At 42.5% G+C, this 23,746-nt stretch overlaps 2 protein-coding genes across 2 annotated transcripts; one reads left to right on the forward strand and one right to left on the reverse strand.

Annotated features, from left to right (window-relative positions):
* Positions 1–843: 843 nt before the first annotated feature.
* snrnp25 (small nuclear ribonucleoprotein 25) lies at positions 844–16,191 on the reverse strand. Its single transcript, XM_028814119.2, has 7 exons — positions 16,055–16,191; positions 12,608–12,787; positions 11,253–11,343; positions 10,947–11,052; positions 6,046–6,120; positions 2,178–2,241; positions 844–2,020 (listed from the first exon to the last, which is right to left on the reverse strand). The coding sequence occupies exons 2-6, from the start codon at positions 12,779–12,781 to the stop codon at positions 2,184–2,186; spliced, it is 504 nt and encodes a 167-aa protein (XP_028669952.1). The 5' UTR covers positions 12,782–12,787; positions 16,055–16,191; the 3' UTR covers positions 844–2,020; positions 2,178–2,183.
* Positions 16,192–16,233: 42 nt separating this feature from the next.
* polr3k (polymerase (RNA) III (DNA directed) polypeptide K) lies at positions 16,234–22,395 on the forward strand. The gene is made up of 3 exons (XM_028814121.2): positions 16,234–16,643; positions 21,215–21,302; positions 21,927–22,395. The coding sequence occupies exons 1-3, from the start codon at positions 16,533–16,535 to the stop codon at positions 22,052–22,054; spliced, it is 327 nt and encodes a 108-aa protein (XP_028669954.1). The 5' UTR covers positions 16,234–16,532; the 3' UTR covers positions 22,055–22,395.
* Positions 22,396–23,746: the final 1,351 nt, after the last annotated feature.

A 23,746-nucleotide genomic window follows, 5' to 3' on the forward strand; every position in this document is an offset into this window, starting at 1 on the left:
TCTGCTGTGGTGATCCCAAACAGGAAAGAAGAAGGGCACAGAGTGGGTAGTGACAAAACTACAGCCCTAAAGTCCCCCTGTTGGACTTTGTGCTCATCAACTTTCAAGAAGGACCATTTTCTTCATTTGCTTTTTTATTTTTGGGGTTCATATAAATCACCCGAGTCCCGATGTCTCCGTTATAAGTTTTGTTATAAATATTAAAGTTTAATGTCACTGTCTCTGTGTACACAGTTATGGACTCATTCACACAGGCAGACCAAGTATGGTACGCAGGAGCTCCGCATTTAGAATTGCCGAGCCAAGCACAGGACTAGATACGCCAAAGACTACTGGAGGATTGAATAGTCAGCCTAAAGAGGAACTTGATAAAATGTCTGACAAGGGATCCCGAGACACTCTTGGAGGCAGTGCCTGACAGAATCCCCCTCAAGTTTGAAGCAAACGTTGATAACCCAGTTTGTGCTCCGACACAAATGGCCGAGCTTGGTAGCTGGGATTGTGAAAATCTAATCCATGCTTAGGGCCTCGTCTCTACTTTTAAGTGTGTTAGCGCACAATGCAAAAAAGTGCAATAAGAACGGCACCTACTGTCGTTCTCACGTCTGTCTGCGGCTATACAGTTCTCTAGTAACACAAATGGCTCCATAAACCAAAAGCTTGGTGTCCCTCCTTGAGGTTATGGTTTACTTTGTCTTCATTACTTCCTACGAGAAGTTACGCTGTGGACTGCTAAGTTGACGTTGACCTTCATCCTCAATGACGGACTCCTTACCTGGCTCAGCAAAATCTGTGGCGGACTAAAAAACCCAGCTAAAAAAAAAGATTCACACTGCCTTTGACTAGGATTTATTTATTTTTTTGGTGGGGATATCCGGAACGCACCCGGCCTTGGCCCGACTCTCACACACTCCGTTCACAGACAAAAGCAAGCAACCGGTAATAACACAGAAATTCAAGACAGTATTAAAACAATAAAACAAAATATAACTACACAAACTAAATGATCCCACCCCAATTCCCTTTACAACAATACACAATAAAATGCGAACTCAATAACAAATCACTAACAAAAACCACACACGAAGTCGTCCATGAAAATGGCAACCGATGCATCAAATGGAGGCCGACAGTCCAGAGACCAGCGTGCTGGATGCAAGTGGAAAGACAGTCCTACCGGTATTTCGTGATGACGACGAATGATGGAGCGCTCCTTTCTTCAAAAGGTCGACACGGAATCCAAAACAGACAGTCCATGCCCATCAACAGGAGATAATCCAGGACACAAAAAAAAAAACAAGAATCCACAGGAATTGAACGGGAAGACAAAAACGACAGCACTGGAAAAAGGACTCTACAGCCGACAACGTCAACCCTGCAGAGCAACACAATTCACACTACCAGGTTTTAAATCTCCTCCCCTTTCAAATGGCTGCATCCTTGTGGTAACCAAACCAAATTTCTGAAACACAAATGTTGATTGAAAATAAAAGGTTTCTAAAACCGTGAACTGCGTACAGTAGCTCTTCAGCGTGGAAGGGTGTCCAAGTTCAGAGAGGACTGTTGGTGATGTCAATGGAAGGGACATCAGAGTCCTGATAATCACTGAACGGTGAAGTGAAACTCTTCACCTCGGACAGGAAGATACCAGACTGACCGCTCGCTACTTGACATGGGAATGCAAATTCTAAGGCTGTACGGTGGTCTGCTCAGTCACATCAAGTCAATAGAAGGTTAATGTGCTGAATGGCCAGATGGGAAGTTTGGGAGTTTGGGAACTAAAAGGCCCTCCAAACTCACACAAGGGTGCACATTTCTTTTGAATTATCGATCATCTGCAAATGTTTTGTATTATTTCCCCAAAAGGATCGAGGTCCTAAAAAGTGAGGGTCTGCGAGGAGGTGTCGCCGACTTTCCATCCCAAAATGCACTGAGCAGCAGATAAAGGTCTCCATGATTAAAAACGCAACAGTCATCAGGGGTCATGGAATCCACTGCAGTAGAGGATGGAGGCAAGAATCTAGGGAGTTGAAGAGGAATAGAGAATTATAAAAAGGACAAGTGATAACATCCAAAAAAAAGGAACAAACTGGACATCATAAAGTTAGACGCAGGACTACTAGACACACAACCTGCTCCGAGAGGTGTGGAGGAGGGAATAATACAAGACAACTCACCAATGTTCACTTTTTCCTCAGCTTTTTCAGAAAAGTAATTTCATCTCGGTTTTTGACCCCATAGCTGTGGAAGACATTTTAGACTGAGCTCATTATTGGTCAAACACAATGAATTTACACACCTAATGTGTTTCCAGTCTGATCGGCCTAAATATAATTTGACCATTAGGCAATACACTTCGCTCACAATCCAATTCATAATCGATTCAGGCTTCACAGGATGAATTTTCACAAAAGAAAAATGTACTGTATGTTTAAAGTTTATTTAGACATTCATAAACCACAGCAAAATAAATTCAAATCACTGCACAAACACACAACTTTTGACAAACAGGTGAACAGCATTTATCCCCAGTGGCTTTTAAACAGCGGCTTGATAAGTAAATATTAAAAATACACCACCATCCACCTCTCAAACAAACACCAGAACGACAAAGGAGAGAAAGCTAAAATAAATAAATCCTTCTGACCTAACTAACGATAAAGAGCAGCCCGCAGTCCCACTGAGGCACTATAATGGCGTTGGTAAGAAGGAGCTGCAGTGGTGTTTTTCTGCTGAATAATAATCATTTTTTTCCCCCCCTTTTATTTTTAATTAAAACTAGGGGGCTTTGCTTGCCACCTCGCGATACACGCCAGCAACTTCACGTCTCTGTCACTCGCATATGTGGATTTCACTTTCACCAAACACATCTTTTAATTCTCGCGGATGGGCCTCGTCATTGGGTAGAAATACTCATTTTCCCTGATGGCAACACGAATTAGACAATCTACAAGTCTCCGACTTAACCTTTAAAGCCGAACAATCTTTTCCTCTTACCTTTTTTGTCAGATCGCATTGAATTTTGATTCCGTGTTTGGACTTGCATCGTGACAATGCAGCATATAACTGTCCGTGAGTGAATGTCGTTTCCCTCTCTACAAGAACTGTGTCTGACAACAGCATTCACACAAATGAGAAAATGATTGACCCGTGTGCCTGGTTATGTGGGTGGGACTTTTTCCAAATCTCTTTGCAGAAGCTCTTATATTACGGGGCTTGAAATTCTCTCTCATGGGATTTCACTTTCACCAATTCTCACTGATACACCTCTTCATTGGGTAGACTGGCAACACGCAATAGATGACCTAGAAGTCTCCGACTTAAAAGTTTAAGTCTGAACAATATATTCAATTTCTTTATTCTGTTTCACCAAGTAATTTCCGTTTGCACGAATGCGATCTTCACTATAATTTTTTTTTGGACTTTTGAATTTCCATACATCCATTATCTCTAACCTGCATTGCACATGTATCATGCCAGCGTTGTTGAATTCTTTACGACATTGTACTTTGTGCCAAGAGATTGAACCACGCCTGGGGCTGGAAATAAGACAGTAGACAATGTCTTGTCTCACGGGATGTGAAAGTGTCTCTGAAAAAGTCGCGTCTCATCTCTCTTCCCCAAGTTTTTTTAATATAATGAGAGATTGTTAAAATTAGCCTAAAATATTTGCACAGTAGTAACCTAAATGTTGCAAGTTCCTTATTACATGCAAGAAAGAATCTCTGTACTTCACAGTATTGACCTCATATACCTAAAAGAAAAAGTATGTCAGCTCTTTGGAATGAACCACATTTACATATAAATTTGCCGTAAAATATGGTCTGATCGTCATCTAAAATTACAAAAATGAACAAACAATACTGCAGTGGGTTGGTTCCTGCCTTGAGCCCTGTGTTGGCTGGGATTGGCTCCAGCAGACCCCCCCCGTGACCATGTAGTTAGGATATAGCGGGTTGGACAATGGATGGATGAATAGAAAAGGTGACAGACTGAAAATGATCTTTTTTAGGCTTCAAATCATTTGTAGGATATCCTCCGATAGAAGAGCCTCACATTGCAGAGCAACAAGCCATGAAGTTAAATAAGGTCCGAGATTAGCAAGGATTGGTTTCTAATGAAGCAACTGGATTGGAATGAAAACCTGCAGCCACTGCAGCCCTCCAGGACCCCTGCTCTAGACGGACGTCCCCTCCAACAGGACTCCAGTCCAACCTGCCACCCTGTCCATTCTGAGCTCTCCTCCCAGTACAAGTAACCGTTTCCGCCGTTGGGCTGGTGAGGACACGATTATGCAAGCCGTCCCGAAGACCAATTCCCCCCCAAGGGCCGCAAGACTCGGAATGTCACCTGCCCAGGCCTGCTGTGTCGTTTTCAGATGTCCGTTTATTTTGCATGACCGGGGTTTTCTTTTCTAATTACCGACGGACTGACAAACACAATATGTTTTAACTAATAAAACACAAATTATTGAATGTTCTGGTAAATATTGATCACTCAGATATTCATAGTATGTAAACCCCTTAGCTCAGTGGTCCCCAACCTTTCACAGCAAGGACCACCTTATTAGATGCAAATTTTTCCACGGACCAGTTGTCTTGGGGGCAGTTTTATACACAATTTACAGAACATTTCTATTATTAAAGTTATTAAGCAGTTTGCATACGGTTGCAATCTGAGATTTTTCTTCTTTTTTTGCATATAACAAAGACATATGCTTTACATTTGCCATTCCAACAGATTGCACATCACAAACATTAAACACTATCTTTTTTTCGTGCCTGCCGTTTCTATAGGAGGGTGACAATGAGTTAAATTCCAATGGATGTTTTTCAAATGTTGACAAGCAATAAGCAAAAGGTATCACTGAAAACCACAGAAAACAAAAACAGCAAAAAAAATAAATAAAAAATAAAAACAGTACAAGGAAAGTTCGAAGAAAGATTTTTTTACAATGTTTGGGGATCGTTGTGCAAACGTGCACAACTGAGCTGCGACCACAAAAGCATCTGCTGAATGTACTTCATAGTAACGCGATTTCTATAGACTCGTGTCATATGGGGAAACTGTCGGGACCGTAACAATACTTTGTTGTAATAGTCTCTCTCCTCTCTCTGCGCCGCTGCAAAGCCCCACCCGCCAAACGTTCTGAAAAGTCTGAGTGGGTCGCCGTTGCCGGCAGTTCTCTCGCGGCCCGGCTGTCAGACGGCTGCGGACCGGTAGTGGGCCACGGACCGGGGGTTGGGGACCCCTGCCTTAGCTAATGACTTCAAAGGCTCTGGAGGTAGCAAACTTGGTGTCAAACCAATGAAATGAAAGTGGAGGCGTGGCTTAGAACTATGTTGACCTATTAATAAAAAAAAGTAACATTTTATGTCTGCAATTCACAGGAAGCAGACCCATGATCAAGAATTATTGAACTGCATAAAGTTGGAAAGGGTTACAAAGTAATTTTGACAAATGTGGATATTCATTAGTTCTCCCTTTGTCTAACTGTGGATAAACAGATTTAGTGCTGTGGCTACTCTTTCTAGAAGGGGCCTAAAGAAAGGCCAAGCAAAATGACACCTTTTATTGGCTAACTAAAAAGATTACAATATGCAAGATTTCGAGGCAAACTCAGGCCCCTTCTTCAGGCAAAATGTAATCAAGAAGGGGCCTGTAAGGGCACAATGCTAAAAAAAACAAACCCATAAGTAGCAGCTAAAGGCAGGAAGAGCTCACTGGAAAAGGCTAACATCTCTGCGCAGGAGTCTACCATAATGTAAAACACTGAACAGTGGCCCGTAATCTACCTTCTTGATGAGGTGTAGGATTATAATCAAACTGTCTCCGAGTCAAAAGTATATTTCAATTTTCAGCAATTACAACAGTAAGATGTTTACTGGTTTTTCTTTTTTGTAAAGAGATCCCAAAATGTTTGTGGCGTACACAAGGATTTTCAACCTGGATTTCATGCACCTTCATTTGGCCTAAGCTGCCCGTTTATTGAACCGTCTTCTTCTCTTCAGAGACTGCCGAACACACAGGTGAACAATTACTCACTCTTTCAGTTTCATCTTGTCATCTTCAAGCTTCTCTCCCTGGAAAACAAGATGAAAAGTCCGCCACACATACTTCCTGGAAAATATGCAAAAAACAAAAGCATCAGTGATGTCAGCAAGGCCTTAACAGTGTTCTATTATGATCTCCATTTCTTGAAAAGTGCAGAAACACACACTTGAAATGGAAAAGAAAAAAAGATTTCTGGCCACATTTAAGAGATGCCATAATGGTCACGTCTCCTTTCAAGTCAGTGACGAGGAGACAAGCATCTTAATGCCTCATGAGTTCAGCAGTGGTACTTTGCTGGTTTAAGTTTTTAAAAATTCATGCCCTCATTTAAAAGATGCTCTAGCCAAGACTCCCAAATGAGACCAAAAACCATTATGGTCACTGGAAAGTGAAATGTAACATATTTCAAAAGGAAAGGACTCTCTTATATATACACACACACCAAGATTCTAATGAGACAACCGTGATACATGTAATGGATGGACGGACATCCCAGCTGGGAAGGAGAATGGTCCATTACCCAGCTGGGAGGCCATTATGGAAGAACAGCCAGATGGATGAACATCCTGACCAGAAGGATTCCTATGCCCTTTCCCAGTCGAGACAAAAATCCACATTACTAACCGAGAATAAACCAGATATGGATGCAGGGACACGGCGATGGGACCATGAGAGACATACTGCGCAGGCGCGCGTCTCAAACCGCAAGCGAAGTCGTATCCACCGCGAACGAAGGAGTCACGGCCCAAGAACGAAAGAGCTCAACTAACGTGAATGAGAAATGAAGCAACAACGCGCCCATTGCTACCACTAACGACAAAACCACACAAAAAAAGAGGATTCTGCACTGCACCCCAGAGTCAAACGTGAGAGGCTACGGAGGCCCCACAGGTCCACAAAGATAGTACGAAAGGCGCAGGCGTCACCGCCATATTGTGAGTGACACTACAGCGGAGTGAAGTTAGGAATAACGTGCTGCTTGGGACTGTACAAACCGCTGAACGCTTTACACCAAATTCAAACACAATACAGCTCTACGATACAAACACGAGCCCACCTGGATAAGATCAATGAACGCAGGCGCCTACAATGCACATCTGAAACTGCGGAAGCAAAGCAGGCACGGGTTCAAAACGAAAGACCACAACTGACGGAGATAAATAATCTCTTTCAAATCTATTTCGGGTTACCCAAGACCAGGGGTTGGCGAGCAAAGCAAGCAGGGGGCAGAGCCCCCTAGTATAAATAAGAAAACAGAGGCAGATTGCCTGTGGAGTACAGTTGTTCCCCCAATATGACTGGTGACTGGGCTCGCAGTTTGGACGCCCACAGGGCTGCATTACAATGTTCTGGTACTGAAGGTACTCCTGGGTCCAGCATAAAAAGGAGCCGTCTCATCTCACTCTTGGAGTTGCAGTTGGGAGAGGAAGAACATAAAAGGGACTGCATTGTTGATTGTGCATTGGAAGAAGCCTGCGTAAGGCGTTTTCCTAAAAATAAATGGCCATTTGAACCTGGGACTGTGCCTATGCACTGGTGTTAGGGGGTTTTAAGGCATCCCTTCCAGTCACACATCATTTACTAGATTGTAAATGCAAGAAATACAATTTCATGCCACAAATGATACCACAAAGAGCAAATGATGGGTGTGGCTACTGCTACTATTTACTGTAACCATTGCAACACTGGTATAAACATTTGTTTAAAAAAAAAATAAAGAAATAATAAAGTGGGTCTCATAAAAAGGAAAGATAGTCAATGCCTTTAAAATAAAAGGTGGTACATCCATATCTGAAAACCTTTTTTACACAGAGTGACCGGAATGGGAGCAGAGTGTCTAAGGTTACACAGAGATGCTCAGGCTGTTCAGTTAAGAGCGCTACTGCTCTAATAAGGAGGAGATTTAGAAATGCTGCACTCGCGAAAAAGAACGGTTTTAATTCTTTCCTGATCCTACCCTGGAATAGGCGACGAACAGATCTTTGAGGTAAACGGCAGTTAACTTTAACCGATTGTCCTTGCACTTTATTTATGGACATTGCAAATACAAGATGTACCGTAAATTGAAGTCATTTGAAAAGGAAATGGAGTTTATTGGAAATCACAGCTATATGTGGAATGAAAAGGCCCTCTGCCTTTCAGATTCTGGTTAGAATAGCTGATTACTTGTAGATGACGTGACAGTGTTGCCACATTTCCCACAACCTTGATATATATTTTTTTCAATTTAAATTAGAATTTACTGTTTTGCGTTTTTTTTTTTTTTTGTTTTTTTAAATTTTTCAAATCACGTTCACACTTTTTTTTTTTTTTATTAAAATCACCAAAAGTATAGCTTTTGGATATTTACAGTACTTTTCCTCTCACTTGGAGATTGCATTGTGACTAACATCGGGACAGAGAGCCCTTCTTGCTTATTAGATTTAAGAGGAACCATTCAGAAGATTTATTTATATATCCATTTATATAGAGAGAGGAGATCTAAAAGTCAAATACCACGGACTTGAAATTTGGAATGTAGGTTAGCCCTAGCCCATAGGTGCTCGCTAAGAAACGGTTTTAAAAATATCGTGCTCCAAGTGCATTGTCTGTCCGCTTTTCACGCGGGAATTAACGGATTTAGATCTAGTTGTTTTCTATAATTTGCTTGAACTTTTCTGTTGCTCCATGCAGTCATATATATTCTTACCAATTCTTTTTTTTACCATTTGCAAATACATGATAAAGTAACCCAACACTAACTACGTCATTTTTAATAAGGGACAAGTAAATTATAAAAATTGTCATGGCCTGAGCCAAGATGGTCAGGTTTAAGGCCACATTCTGAATGAGAAGGCAAAGACATTTAACTTCCTCATACTGATTCCAAGCCCTTAAATTAGTGGAAGAATTCCCAGAAGGCCTCCATGCAGGGCCATCTAGAAATCATGTATTAAGTAAGTAAGTCTAAAGGGTTGCAGGGATATTTATTGAAATAATGAAAATTGTCCCCCCACTCCCAAAAAATTTAAAACACCTTACATTCAAGCTCACTCTATTACTTGCTCATTTATTACACTACCGTGGCTGTTCGTTTGTCTGTGCAGGATTCTGAATCACCTGTAGCTCACAAACTGTTTGAGTTATTGATCTGAAATTTGGTACACAAATACTACATGACCTCTACAATCCGCTTTCAGGCTGATGATTGATTTCCACGGGTTATTTCCTTATTTTTATTTTACTGTAGAATCAACTCGGCAGCAACCATGCGGTGCATGCATACAGGAGCCATTCTCATTCCTACCACTTTCGCCGTCACTTCCCCTACCTCTTCACATCTTAAAGCATTCTTGAGGCAGATTGAAGACTTAAGTACCAGCTTAAGTGAAAAATTAAGGAAAACGTACCAAGTAATTGCAACACAAACAATGACTTACAGTTTTAAAAGCAAACAGATGCCGACAAAAGAAGAGAAGAAGTGGGCCGCTAGGGTAGAGAAAAGAGCGGCTCAAGAAGCAGCAAGCACATTGTTGTGGGGGTACAAAATCTGTACATTTTGGTTTATATTTCCATTATATTTTGTTCAAGACAACAGATGAACTACATTCAGGACAAATCAATGCATGTTATTTTTTCCCCCCAGTTATATCTCACTTTTAAAACAGCTGTTCCAACATAGAAAAGACGACATGCTGGTGGCTCAACTACTTTATAACCTGGGAAAGGAAGACCGAGCCATGTCTCGGGATGTGGATGGACATCTAATTATTTTACAGCCTGGGAAAGGAAGATCTGCCGATATCTCAGAGAACATAAAAGGTGCTATTGCTTGTGAAAACGGACGGTAAATTAATTCTTCATATTGACAGCCAGCCAATCAGAATATCAATCACATTTTGCAAAACCCCCGGTACAATTTTAGAATAAATATGCCTCGTCTGAGGAGTGAGTAGGGAAGTAAGGACGTAAGGAAGGAGGGAGGAAGAAGAACGGATGAAGATGTCACTGGTCATCAGAAAAGCATCATGAATATCGACTGAATGTCCCAGGGAGGCGTTAGATTTAGCATCCTTGTCATCTGTAACTTTTTTTGTAAGCTTTTTCTAAAGACTATTATATAGTAAAGCAGGTATTCTTGGCTGATAAATGGCCGATAGTCAAGAGTGCGGAGTCTTTGTATGTTTAAATGTATTCTTGTAGACCAAAAGTAATATTTAGGTCTGAGATATCATTAAAACATCGTATGTTGTTCGTGCCGATAAGTAAGGAAGTCTCTTGAAGTGCCGAGTGACAGGCTGTGTTATTCCTAAAGCACTTGTGTGGTTTAAAGTGCTAGAGGTTAATCAGCATTTGTGTGTCATTCATGGGGCACTGTTGTGATTAGGGTCTGTGTGTATTCGTATATCTGTGTATGTGTGTGTTCATCTTAAAGCGCAACAGTAGACCAACCCGATAATGAACTTGAGTACACTTACCCTTGAGGGAAAACAGGTAACGGGTAAGTAGAGTGAAATACTACGATAATACACCCATCAACCTCTGAGCAAACGAATGGTAAACTTACAGAGAGAGGATGAGAACTAGGAATGCTCAAGTCAGGTGGATTCACTGCACGTTATCATGCAGTGCACCGTTACTGGTATTTAATAATTTTTTTTTTTTTTTTTTTTTAAAACTACAATAAACTATTTTATATATATATATATATATATATATATATATATATATATATATATATATATATATATATATATATATATATATATATATTAGTATAAAAACTGAGTGCTGTATAAACAGAATTGAGGGGGGATTCAGTTGATTAGTTGTAACAAATCTAAACAAGAATCAGCCAACACCGCTCCCCACTGTCATTGGAGGCACGAGAGACCCCCAGTCCACTGCCTTACCAGCCGATACACTGGATGCCTCCCTCCCGCTGCTGTTTCAGTTCCACGTACCGCCGGATTGCCTTCTTCAGATCCAGAACTGTGGCATTCTGCACCACTACAATTGCTAAAGGAAGAAAATGGGACAATATATTAATTGGGTGGCAAAATATCAAAAAATTTACTTTGCAAGAATTCAAAGAATTTATTGTCATTTACAACAGATAAGTCAGTGTATTGTTGCTGCCCCCAGATTCAGATCTGCTACACATCGCCACATTAAAGAGGCAGTAATGTCCCAGCCGTAATGTTTGTGGTGCCACTTACGCATAACTTCTCCATCAGCTTTGCAGACTCGGACTGTAATTGCCTGTCCATACTCTAAGGCAATCTGTGAGTTAATTTCTTCTAAGGTAACCTGTCAAGGAAATACAGCACAGAATCAGACCCACTGGCTAGGAGGCTGACAACTGTGTGTGCTAAGAAACACACTTCCACACATTTCCATTAATAGTTTTAAAATTCCAATGGAGCATGGAAAAGAACAAAATCAGGAGTAAGATAACATTAAATAGACTTTCTGCTAATCAGTGTCAAAAAAGTCAAATCATATATTATTCTACAATATTGACTCACAGTGGATATGTTAAAACTTCCTAGGGGGTGAATACTTTTTACAAGCTCAGTCTGAAAATAATAATTTGACTGACTGAAGAGTCCCGGTGAATAACCTATACATGCAAAAAATGTATTTGTGCTTTAGTAAGTTCTCTTTATTGCCAATCTTTTCTTCTTCTTACAGCTGCTCCCATTCGGGGTTGCCACAGCAGATCATCTCTTTCCATCTCTTCTTGCCCTCGTCATCTTGCCGTTACCCCCATCACCTGCATGTCCTCTCTCACCAAATCCATAAACCTTCCTCTCCTCCTTTTACCCGTCACCTTTATCCTTAGCACCCTTCGCTCATTATACCCCTCATCTCTCCTCTGCACATGTCCAAACCAACGCAATCTCACCTCTGACTTTGTCTCCCAACTTAAGCCGACCCTCTAATGTCCTAATTTCTAATCCTGTCCATCCTCGTCACACCCAATGTAAATCTTAGCATCTTTAACTCTGCCACCTCCAGCTCTGTCTCCTGTGCCACCGTCTCCAGCCCATGTAACACAGCTGGTCTCACTACCATCCTGTAGACCTTCCCTTTCACTCTTACTGATACCCGTCTGTCACAAATCACTCCTGACACTCTTCTCCACTCACTCCACCCTGCCTGCACTCTCTTCTTCACTTCTCTTCCACACTCCATTACTCTGTACTGTTGATCCCAAGTATTTAAACTCATCCACCTTTGCCAACTCTACTCCGCGCTCATCCTCACCATTCTACTGACCTCCCTCTCATTCACACACATGTATTCTGTCTTGGTGGTCCTACTGACCTTCATTCCTCTCATATTTCCACCTCTCCAGGGTCTCCTCAACATGCTCCCTACTAATCCCTACAGATCACAATGTCATCAGCAAACATCACAGTCCACAAGGGCTCATGCCTAATCTCGTCTGTCAACCTCTTATTTAAATTTAATGCATCACTTATAAAAATGTAACAACTAAAACACACATGCACTTTTTCCAAGGACCCCCTCTCCACCCCAGTGAAGAACACAAACTGCATCGACAAACCTGAATGGGCAGATCACATAGCAGAGGGTCTTGGACCAACCTCGCAAGGCCTTCTTCAAAGATGTCCAGCACATCAGCGTGGGTCATCTCCTCTTCGTCTTCTTGCTCAATCCGGTCATCCTGACAACACTCTTCTTTCACCACCAAAAGATCTCCTTGTTCAGCTTCTGCCATCAATAGCTGTGATTAAAAAGAATTTAAATATAAACAAGAACATTTAAATGGGGCCCATGCAGACTGACAACAAGCATTATGTTAAAATAATTTGTGAAAATGATTGATGAAGTGCATTCAAATATTTGTTTTCTGTTTAAATTATTAATAAACTGTTCTTTTGAATTCAAGTGTCCCTTATTCGCATCTAACTTGCTAATCTGGTTGGATGAAGTGCCTGTCCCAGAAGCAGCACATGAAATATAATGGCCAACCCTGGCACTGCCTGGGAGGCATTTGAACGTGGCATCTGTGCCCGAGTGGGCTTTTCTTTGCCCAGCAAGCTTGCCTATCCTATTCACCTGTAGCAGCGTTACTAGTGGTTAAAACTGCATCTCCCAGCAGTCCCTGCAGGGGCTGTTGGGGTCAAAGGTGGTCAGAGGGGTTTAAAAGGAGGGCAGGTGTCCGAAAGAGAAAACAAAAAGTGTTTTGTTGTTGTATTTTGTGTTTCGTTTACCTGTCGGACTGCCTTCCGTCAATTAAGCCGTATGTAGTCACTGTGTCCTGGACTGTATTCGTTGTTGGGGTCTGGATCGTCTGTCTACCCGTGTGCCGAGGACAGATTGTGGATTTACGGCTTTCCCACAAGTACAGGAGCGCTCCTGAACCATCCATCCGTCTTCACCCTTACATTGTCTACCGGTAGGACTGGTTTTTCTTTCCCTTATAACATACAGATCTCTGGACTTACTCTCTGCTCATATCTCATTACATCCGGTGTGCTATTCCATGGACTTTGCTGTGTGGAGTTGTGTTTAATGTAATATCGCCGTAGGGGTACTGGGCTGGTATTATTTAATGTCGTTATATTCTTTAATTGTTGTTAGTTCCCAGTGTGCTTAATTTTGTCTCTGTGAGCGTGAGCGAGTCTGACCAAGGCTGGGAGTGCCCCTGGGCTCCTCTATAAAAATAAATAAATCCCCGTCATTTTGACGGTGTGAATCTTAGCGGCACCGGACCGCTACACACCTATACTGGCCACAAAAAAAAAAAAAAAAAAAAAAAAAGTTGAAATTTGAAGGTCCCCCAACTCCTGTTCTCTACAATACCTGGTCACTTACTCCACGTGTCTGTGGTCCTTCATATGAAGATAAACCTTCTGGCATTTGGGCAAAGTCTGCCCTGTTTCCATCAGTGACCCTGTGATCTTAATGCTAAAATTTATTTTAAATAACTGGGATTTAATGTACTAATTTCTAACTTGAAAAACTTCAGTCAGATTAGAAATGTTCTCAAATAGATATTGGTCATTTTAACTGTTTTGATAATTAAAAGCCAGTTTTAAAAAATAAACAGTGAAGGATGTGTAATATTAAAGATCATATTGCTACATCCAGGCCTATAATGTCTAATGCCATCAAAAACAACTATTTCAGAAAAATAAAATCCACACTTGTAGTGAATACTGAAAAATAAATACAATATGTATGGTCTAATTAACTGCAGAGACTGGCACCTAATAACTTAATTGTTATGAGGCAGGAGCGCTATCACTTCTTGTAAGGAGGCCCAGGTTCGCCCTGTGTGGAGTTTTCATGTTCTCCCCATGTCTGTGTGGGTTTCCTCCCACAGTCCAAAGACATGTAGGTCAGGTGCATTGGCGATCCTAAATTGTCCCTAGTGTCTGATTGGTGTGTGTGCGCTTTGCGGTGGGCTGGCACCCTGCCCGGGGATTTGTTCCTGCCTTGTGCCCTGTGTTGGCTGGGATTGGCTCCAGCAGAAACCGTGACACTGTAGTTAGGATATAGCGGGTTGGATAATGTATGTATGGATGGATGTTAGGAAGTCATCCATCATCCCCAGGACTGAATTTTTAAAAATCAATAGTGTTCAGTACTGTTCCTTAGGTTAGATCAGGGGTCCTCAATCACAGTCCTGGAGGGTCGCAGTGGCTGCAGGTTTTTGCTCCAACCCAATTGCTTAATAAGAAGCCCTTATCGTTCAAGTAACAGTTCTGCTTCACTTTAGAGGTCTTGCTCATTAAGATTTTGAACCCGTATTGCTTATTTTAGTCTTAAACAGCTGTATTCTTGGTTTTTAATTGCTCCTAATTAGCAAAAACAATGACAAAAGAGACCAGCATTTCTCCATTTAACTTACCATTTACACCTGTGTGTATTTATCATGCATTATTGGGTTTAATTAAATACTTGGAAGGAAAGGGAAGGGCTAAGAATTACTCAGCCATTTAAGCCTTCAAATCATTTGGATGATATCCTTAGAAAGGGGAAGAAAATCTAGGATGCGAGAATTACCTGACATAGCAGAGTTAAAGCACTAACAAGCCATGACATTAAAATATTGGCAAGAATTGCTTTCTATTTAAAGAAACCGGGTTAGAACAAAAACCTGCAGCCACCGCTGCCCTCCTGGACTGTGATTGAGGACCCCTGGGTTAGATGGAACTTTTATTTGTCCCACAAGGAAATGTATCCTTTACAGGGGCTCAAGAACTATAAAACAAAATAGAGCTCGGTGTTAAAAAAAAAAAATGTTTAAAAATAAACGAGAAGGGAACTGGAAGGAGTGTTAAGTTTAAATCTGTTCTGCTCCACCAAACACAATGATAATGTTCTCACTGAAGGAAACTCTACAGTGCAATTAAAGTTTCACTTGGATGAACGAAAGCACTAACAACAAGCCAAACAGTTAAATCCCAAGTTTCATTGTCCACAAGGCCAGTCTTTTAAATTAGGAAATTAGCTGGAAGGAAAACCTGCCGCCACTGCGGACCTCCAGGACTGTGACTGAGGACCCCTGTGCTAAGCGGTTACAGTTGACTCAGGGTCACACCCAGTAGCAAGCTTATTAAGGCTGTAGTATCAAGAACACCAGGAAAAACAGAATGAAAAGCATGCCGATAATAAGTCTTAAACGATTTTAAAAAGTGCCTTTATCCCCGCAGAAAATGTATAAAGGTTTGCTGCATTCCAATCAAAAATGCAGGTTTGGCATCTCTGTATTTATACAGAATATAGAACCCAATTAATAACCGCTTACTTAATTAAAGCAGAGGTTCAATTATACGCAGAAATTGGTCGGGACAAAAATCTACAGCCATAGTGGACCCCCTGGGAGTGGAATTAAACACCACTGAATTGCATTACGACAATTAACGGTGTGTGGAATAGACACGAGTGCAAACGACGCTAAATTCCTTAAAAAGGAGGTTTAGGTGCCATCCACTGCGTGTCCTTCAGTAAGTTTCAAAGTAACTATTTTGTAAAAGCTTACCCCTCTTTATAAGGTCTTCTTTGCGCCGACAAGGATTCGCGTGCACTTTTCCAAAACGGGGGGGTTCCACTGTAACTGCAAGTTTCATTACAAACGCGCATCCAATTGAGCACGCACGCGCACTCGCGCTTTAAGCGGCTTTGACATCCAAGGGTCAAATAATCACTTCCGGACCGGCAGGAAAAGATGAAAGTTGTGTTTTTTTTAATTGTTTCCAAATAACGCACCAGACGTCACTATATTAAAATCAAGTATACGGTTAAAATAAATAGGATCATATTGTTAAAACACGTTGACCGACACAAGTCACTGGAAAGCTGCTAATCTCCGTGTTTATCGTCCATCAGTGTTTCCGCACGAGCTCCACCCTGAGGACCCCACGCTACAAGCGGAGAGCGTGTGAACGACAGCATCATCTACTCGGATCCTCCGAGGCGGAGAAGGCGCCCAAACTGTCGAGCGCTTCAGGAGAAATAAGATGCTGCTGTTCTGTCCGACCTGCGGGAACGTACTGATCGTGGAAGAGGGCCAGAAGTGTTACCGGTTTGCCTGCAACACCTGCCCTTATATACATAACGTTACAAGAAAGGTACGTGTATGTCCGAGAAAGACAAACAGGGAGGGAGGATTATTTGTTAAGTTGTTTAAACGTTTGAGCTGGCGAACATTTGTTTTCGAACTGTTTATCAGAGTTCGTATAAACTGAAATCTGGCGCAGCCTTGGGAGCTCATTGGTTGGCTGCATTGCATTTAGCCAATCGTCTTTAAGGTCTGCGCGAACTTTGCTGCACTTGATTTGCGTGGCTGCGTTGTGTTATTATACAGATGACCGCCCGTCTATCCCCTTTGTAAACCGCTCATCCAGTTTTGCTATACCTAAAATGTGTATTTTATGTATTCCTGCAAACATTTATTTGATTTTTTTAGTAACAAAATGTAACTTTTTTGTCGCATGACTCAATATAGGTGACTCTTACATTATCTTTCGTGTTAAATTCGGATATCTAATCCAGGGTTCTCCAACTCCGGTCCTCGGGCTGTGGTTGCAGGTTTTCATTCTAACCCTTTTCATAATTAGCGACCTGTTTTGTTGCTAATTGACTTTTTTGCCCAAGTTTTAATTGGCTTGTTATTTAAGACTCGGACCCCTTCATTATGTCATTTTTTTCCTTAATTTGCAGCCAGACAGTAATGAGGTACAAAACGAGCCAACACATGACCAGCAAACTCGTGTCTATCATATAATATCTGAAAATAAAGAGAGGTGAAAGGCTTGGTAATGTTGATCTGCTCAGGTCCGTGGAATATTGTGATGTTGCTTGAAGAAGAAAGAAAATCGAAAGTTTTGGAAATGACTGCTTTGGCAGAATGAGAGCACGAAGAAGCCGTGAAATTAAATAACGGGTGTAATTTATAACCAGAATCGGCTTCTAATTAACAAACTGGTTGAGGTAAAATTGATGGATGACAGATGACTGACTTCGCTGGTCGTTAGTTGGCTCACTTCACATCCCATTTGTGTATGGGTGCCATTTAAGGAGAAACATGAAAGCAATTCAGAGGACTAAATTTTAAACATCCATCCATTATCCAACTACAGGGTCACAGGGGGTCTGCTGGAGCCAATCCCAGCCAACACAGGGCGCAAGGCAGGAAACAAACCCCGGGCAGGGCGCCAGCTCACCCCAGTAAATTTTAAACAAGTTAGTTCAAATTAAAAAAAGCAAAAACTGGTCACTAATTAAGAAAAGGGTTAGAATGAAAAACCTGCAGCTGCAGTAGTGCTCCAGGACCGGAACTGGAGACCTTTGATCGCATCAGACTTTCTCTGTCACACAATTTAAAATTTATGATAAATGTCTATTTACACTGTATATGCAGATGCTGCGAGCGTCTCACCTAAAAGGTAGAGTAGCATTTTCTGCTGTTAAGGGTCCAGCAGTAGTCCACAACCATTCTGGGACTCCCCTTGCCTTGGTATTATTTTTCCATTTCAAAAAAATGTCCTGATGAAATCGCTCACCATGTTCATCACTCGCCACGCACCAAGATTTTCAGGGGAAAACTCCATGAGAATACACTTTGACATCTGATCAGAAGCAGCGGCCATTCCGGAAAGTTATATGAAAAGATTACAACATGCAAGCTTTCCAGGCAACTCAGGCCCCTTCTTCAGGCGAGATGTAATACAGAAACTGGAGTTCCCTGTGTTTATATACACACTCTAGGACAAGAAGGGGCCTGAGTTGCCTCGAAAGCTTGCATATTGTAATCTTTTTAGTTAGCCAATAAAAGGTGTCATTTTGCTTGGCTTTCCTCTACATTCATAATGGCTAACACGGTACAACACCCTAGTACTACAGATATACAAGACACTGAAATCACCAGGATCAAGTACAGTAATCCCTCCTCCATCGCGGGGGTTGCGTTCCAGAACCCCCCGCGAAAGGTGAAAATCCGCAAAGTAGAAACCATATGTTCATATGGTTCTTTTTATATATTTTAAGCCCTTATAAACTCTCCCACACTATTATAAACATTTCCCACACAATTATACAGCATAAACCGTTTGTATTCTCTTAGATATTAGGTAAGATTCGTTGAAATTACGGATGTAAACACAGTTTATATACAGTAAAACCTAAATATTATTTTAAAGATATCGAGTGTCTCCGATATCACATATGTTACAGCCATTACGACAGACAGGCCACCAGCAATAAATACGTACAATGCAAGAAAAATTGTATGCAGTAAAATGTGTGTACAGTGACACTAAACTATGTACATGTAATAAGTACTGTACGTAGATAATTAATTCTGGTTACTCACCAACAATGACATGACGACTTGCCCGATAACGATGAGTTTAATTTTACTGCACAACAAAGGACAGCGTTACAGCTCTTCTAAAGGAGCCTCTTCAGGTGACTGTGCAGCACCGCCGTTGGTCTTCAATCCAAATCCCTAAAGCAGATTCCATCCAGACTACAGTACCGCCTTATCACATCCACTTGCAACTCGTTTTGCGCCCTGCTTAAAGGACACTGCGGCCGTAGATCTTATTTTCTTTTCCTCCTTTTTAAATAAAAAGAATCGTGGACTCATTGATGCTGTAATGGCGTCCTACAGCGGTGTAGCTCTATCCAAACCTTTTACCTTTTCAGCAATCGTTGGCACTTGGGCACGGCCCCTGAAGCAGTAGCAGGAGCAGATCGTTTTGGAGACATAACAAAGGGCCCGACTACGCACAAAGATAAACACAAAAGAGCACAAAAGTTAACTCTTTACACAGCGAAACACGTTGATGCTGAATGAGCGAGACGAGACTTCCTGGTTAATGCAGCGGAATCGAATTCGGCGCTCCGTCGCTGAGCCAATCAGCACACAGGAACTTAACTGTGTGCTCTGATTGGGTAGCTTCTCAGCCAGCCGCCAATAGCGTCCCTTGTATGAAATCAATTGGGCAAACCAACTGAGGAAGCATGTACCAGAAATTAAAAGACCCATTGTTCACAGAAATCTGCGTTATATATTTAGATATGCTTACATATAAAATCTGCGATAAAGTGAAGCCACGAAAGTCGAAGCGCGATATAGCGAGGGATTACTGTATATGAATAAATATATGCAAAACTAGCCATGTGCGCCCAACTACGTTGCGCGTGTTAAAGTTGTCTGTGAAGGGCTCCCTGTTTAAACGCGGCTGCCAGTCGTGAACTGGGCCCTTCGTCGCACAGCATTGATTTTTTATAAGGGAAACAAAATTACAAAACAAAACCCTTGGACATTGATTCGATAGAAACGGCCTACTCGGAATCACTGTCCGAATAGTAATTATGTGGTGGTGTAGGAGCATTTCTGCTTCTCTCCGTTCACAGTCCGTCTCGTTTTCACGACGCTGTCGTTTCCTCTCACGATCTCTTCTCAACCTTTCTCCAATCTCACAGGTTGCTTTGTGGCAATCCAAAGAGTAAGGCGATATACACGGAGCAATGGTTATTAAAGGGTGACACATAGGTATCCAGGCTCTTTAAAGCATAAATAGGGATCACTTCACTGACATGTGAGCAAGCCACGGTACAACTGTGAGACGCGCAGCACTCGCCGGCTACAACGTAACAATAATAATTTCCAGAACGTGCCGTTATGTCATCATTCATTTTACCCACTGTCTTTCTTTCATTCATATGTTACGTAGGCACGTACCTTTTATCTTCGGCAATCTCATTCTCTAACCAGGCCTCAGGAGCTAACCAGCGTAACACTGTCCACCACCCCTTTCGTTATTCCGGCACATTGTTGACGTCTGTGAGTAACAACAACGTACTAAACTGGAAGGTGGTCTATGCATGCGTGGAATTCGCGGACAAACAAAGATCAAGATCCAAATGAAGATTATATATAAAGATTAGTTAATTTAAAGCACAACAATTTGTTTAGTTTGAATGTCTGTGTTTTGAGGTGTGACTGCAGTACTACAGTCTTCAGTAGTATAAGCCTGGAGGAGATTCTTAATGCAATGCCCATGTTTTAGCTGTCTCTCTACTGCCATCTAGTGCTTCTTCTTGTAATTCATTCGCGGACAAACAAAGATCAAGATCCAAATGAAGATTATATATAGAGATGTATCTTAATCTTTCTCTATACGTCATTTTAATTTTCAATTTAAATAAGTTAACATATTCATATTTGTTGCAGGGCGGCAAATTGAAGCCCCGCCCCACCCTGAGTGGCACAAACTTGAGCTACACCACTGGCGCCCGCCCAGGTGTTGGTGAGCCACCCCTCGTTCACATAACTATGAAGGGCACAGCACTTTCTTGTAAACGTCCAGGCGCCAAGTGAAGTGTCTGCCCTGCCATATTGTGTACTTTGAACTGAGTCCCAGGGAGTGGAGCAGGAGCCACCATCCCTGGACAGGCCATCACCGGCCAAATGGACTCTCGGTCTTACAGGGCAATTCACAGACACCGGTGCACCTGACAGGTGTGTTTTTAGTGTAACTGGAGTGAAGTCACGTGCAAATTCCACATGCTGATCAGGCCAGGAGTCCAACACAAGTCCTTGAGCCTTTGAGACAGCAGTGAGACGCCACCAGACCAGGGTGCCACGTATGAGCTGTTTTATTTATTTCATGTTTGTTTTTTAACTCTGCAGGTCACCAGCAGGAAGTATCCAAAGCTGAAGGAGGTGGACGATGTTCTGGGAGGAGCTGCCGCCTGGGAAAACGTTGACTCCACTCCAGGTAACCTTCCTGAGACTCTTGCCACCTCTTCCTTGTTCGAGCATCTGATAGTTGAAGAGGCGCGTAACTAAAGGCCCAGGCTAAGCAGACATTTGAAGGTTTTTGTTATTTTTGGGAATGATAGTAATACTGATAGGTGGCTTGAGCATTGGAAAGGTGCTATATAAAAAAAAATGTATTATTATTATTACTGGTAATATATAACGTCCAAGTCTTTAGAGTCCTGGTGCTTCCTGTTTGTGAGACATGGACGTTATCCAGTGACCTGAGATGAAGCCTGGACTCCTTTGGTCTCTTCTGAGAATCCTTGGGTCCCGCTGGTTTGACTTTGTGTTGCTCACGGAGTCCCGAATGGGGCACATGACCTGCACTGTGAGGGAGCGCCAGTTATGGCACTACGGCCATGTGGCGCAATTACCCAAGGGTGATCCGACTCACAGGACCCTTATTGTTGGGGACCCAAGTGGCTGGACCAGGTATAGGCCACCATAGAGGGCCATGAGGTCACTGTAAAGGGGTGTGTGGCGCTGATATCTGAAAAAGGGTGACATTAATGTTGATGAGGACCCCCCCCCCCCACCACCACCACTAACTCCCTCTATGCTCTCACTTTTCTGCTTTCAGAGACGTGTCCTAAATGTGAACACGCCCGTGCATACTTCATGCAGATTCAGACAAGATCTGCAGATGAGCCCATGACTACTTTCTATAAATGCTGCAATCCGCAGTGTGGCCATCGTTGGAGGGACTGAGGGGAAGGACTGCTGCCATCCTGCCTACCCAAAGGAGTCCTGCTGCGTCTGCCGTGTTACAAAGATGTCCTCCGCCCGGAAGGTGTGTCACACGGACTTGACTGTCATGAGCTCCAACTCGCGTTTCTCGGCAATCAACAGCTGGCGGCCGGTGGGTGGTGGTGGTGGTGGGTGCCTGTTTACCATCTTCTTTAACTGGCTGAGAGTCTTACCGAGGCTTCAACCTCTGCCCTGGTCTGAGCTTCAGAACGTCCCGGGACGTCTTACCGGAGACAAGCTGGCCCGTCTGGACACACACTGACCTGGCGAAACTCAGGCAGCAATTCATTCTTGTAAGCGTTTTTTGACTTTTTTTTTTCTCTGTTATTTTAATATATCATAAAAATATGTATTTATATGAGAATACTAATAAATTAGCAAACAACGACCTGTGATTTACAAGCTAAATTTATTTTCGACAACATTTATTTTACAAAAGATCCACAATCTCGGCCTGTTTAAAACTTCCCTTTCGACAACATGCTCCGTTACTGATGCTCTCTCCATTTGTGTACACGTTCTGTGCAAAAGCCTTGTGGGTAAAAAAAAAAAAAAAAAAATGGTGTCAAAAATGAATGCCATGAATAGTCTTTAGTAGTCAATAAACTTCAAAGCGAGTCCAACATAGGGAGTCTAGGATGGCATCATGCGAGGAAGCGAGGCAAATGTGCAAAGCAGAATACTCCTTGTGCTTCATTTTATTTATTTATTTATTTACCAGTGTAACAAGGCGCTATATAGGCGCCTGGCCCGACACAGAGGCACGTATAAAACCAACAAGACTTTATTTTTCTTCACCCGTGGGCGCACGTCTTCCCCGTGACCCACAGGCAATAACACAGGTTATTGTCCTCACACAGGTGTCCTCACAGGTGGCACAATGGTGGTGCTGCTGCTTTGCAGTAAGGAGACTGTGGAAGATTGTGGGTTCGCTTCCTGGTTCCTCCCTGTGTGGATAGCGCTTTGAGTACTGAGAAAAGCGCTATATAAATGTAATGAATTATTATTATTAACACAGTCCACAAGCACTATTTCACCTGTCCTTTTACCACCACTCCTCCACAAGTGTAGTCTTCCTCCTCCTGCCCCTGGCTCCTCAAGTGGTGGTGGCTGGCCCTTTTTATAGCCCACCCGGAAGCCTTCCAGGTGCTTGACCACCTGGTCCTAATTGCACTTCTGGGTGGGGCCGAAGATTCGTCCAGCCAGGCTGCCACCCCAGGCCCCAACCAGGCTGTGGAGGACTCCATCTCCCATGGAGCCCTGTGGGAGGTTGGGGAATGACCGTTGGCCAGGGAGGCTGCCACCAAGCGACCCCGGGGGAGGTACTGAGCTGTCCATGGCTGCTCCCCTGGAACATAAGCAGCAGGGGCGTCCCTGCCAGGCATGGGACCCGGCTGTCCACCACACCACTAATGGCACACTGCACGTTACACTTGACTTGACCATTCCTAGTCTTCATCCTCTTTCTCTGTATGTTTACCATTCGTTTGCTCGGAGGTTGATGCGCTTGTTCCTTCCTGAGCAGCTCTTCTTCTTTCCTCCACCCTACCGGCCCGCTTTTTCTCTTCTTTCGTCGCCATCTTTTCACGTTAGAACTGATTACGTCAGTGTTTGTGTTGCGATTACTTTGTACGTTTTCCTTAACTTTTTCAC

The sequence above is a fragment of the Erpetoichthys calabaricus genome, chromosome 11 (assembly GCF_900747795.2).
Source record: "Erpetoichthys calabaricus chromosome 11, fErpCal1.3, whole genome shotgun sequence".
Classification (NCBI taxonomy): Eukaryota; Metazoa; Chordata; class Cladistia; order Polypteriformes; family Polypteridae; genus Erpetoichthys; species Erpetoichthys calabaricus.

Coding starts and splice junctions, on each gene's coding strand:
- snrnp25 (XM_028814119.2), bottom strand. CDS start 12,781: ATGGCAGAAGCTGAACAAGGAGATCTTTTGGTGGTGAAAGAAGAGTGT. Junction 6,121..10,946: donor GGCATCCAGTGTATCGGCTG/GTAAGGCAGTGG, acceptor CATATTTTCCAG/GAAGTATGTGTGGCGGACTT. Junction 2,242..6,045: donor GACAAGATGAAACTGAAAGA/GTGAGTAATTGT, acceptor TGTCTTCCACAG/CTATGGGGTCAAAAACCGAG.
- polr3k (XM_028814121.2), top strand. CDS start 16,533: ATGCTGCTGTTCTGTCCGACCTGCGGGAACGTACTGATCGTGGAAGAG. Junction 16,644..21,214: donor TACATAACGTTACAAGAAAG/GTACGTGTATGT, acceptor TTAACTCTGCAG/GTCACCAGCAGGAAGTATCC. Junction 21,303..21,926: donor AAACGTTGACTCCACTCCAG/GTAACCTTCCTG, acceptor TTCTGCTTTCAG/AGACGTGTCCTAAATGTGAA.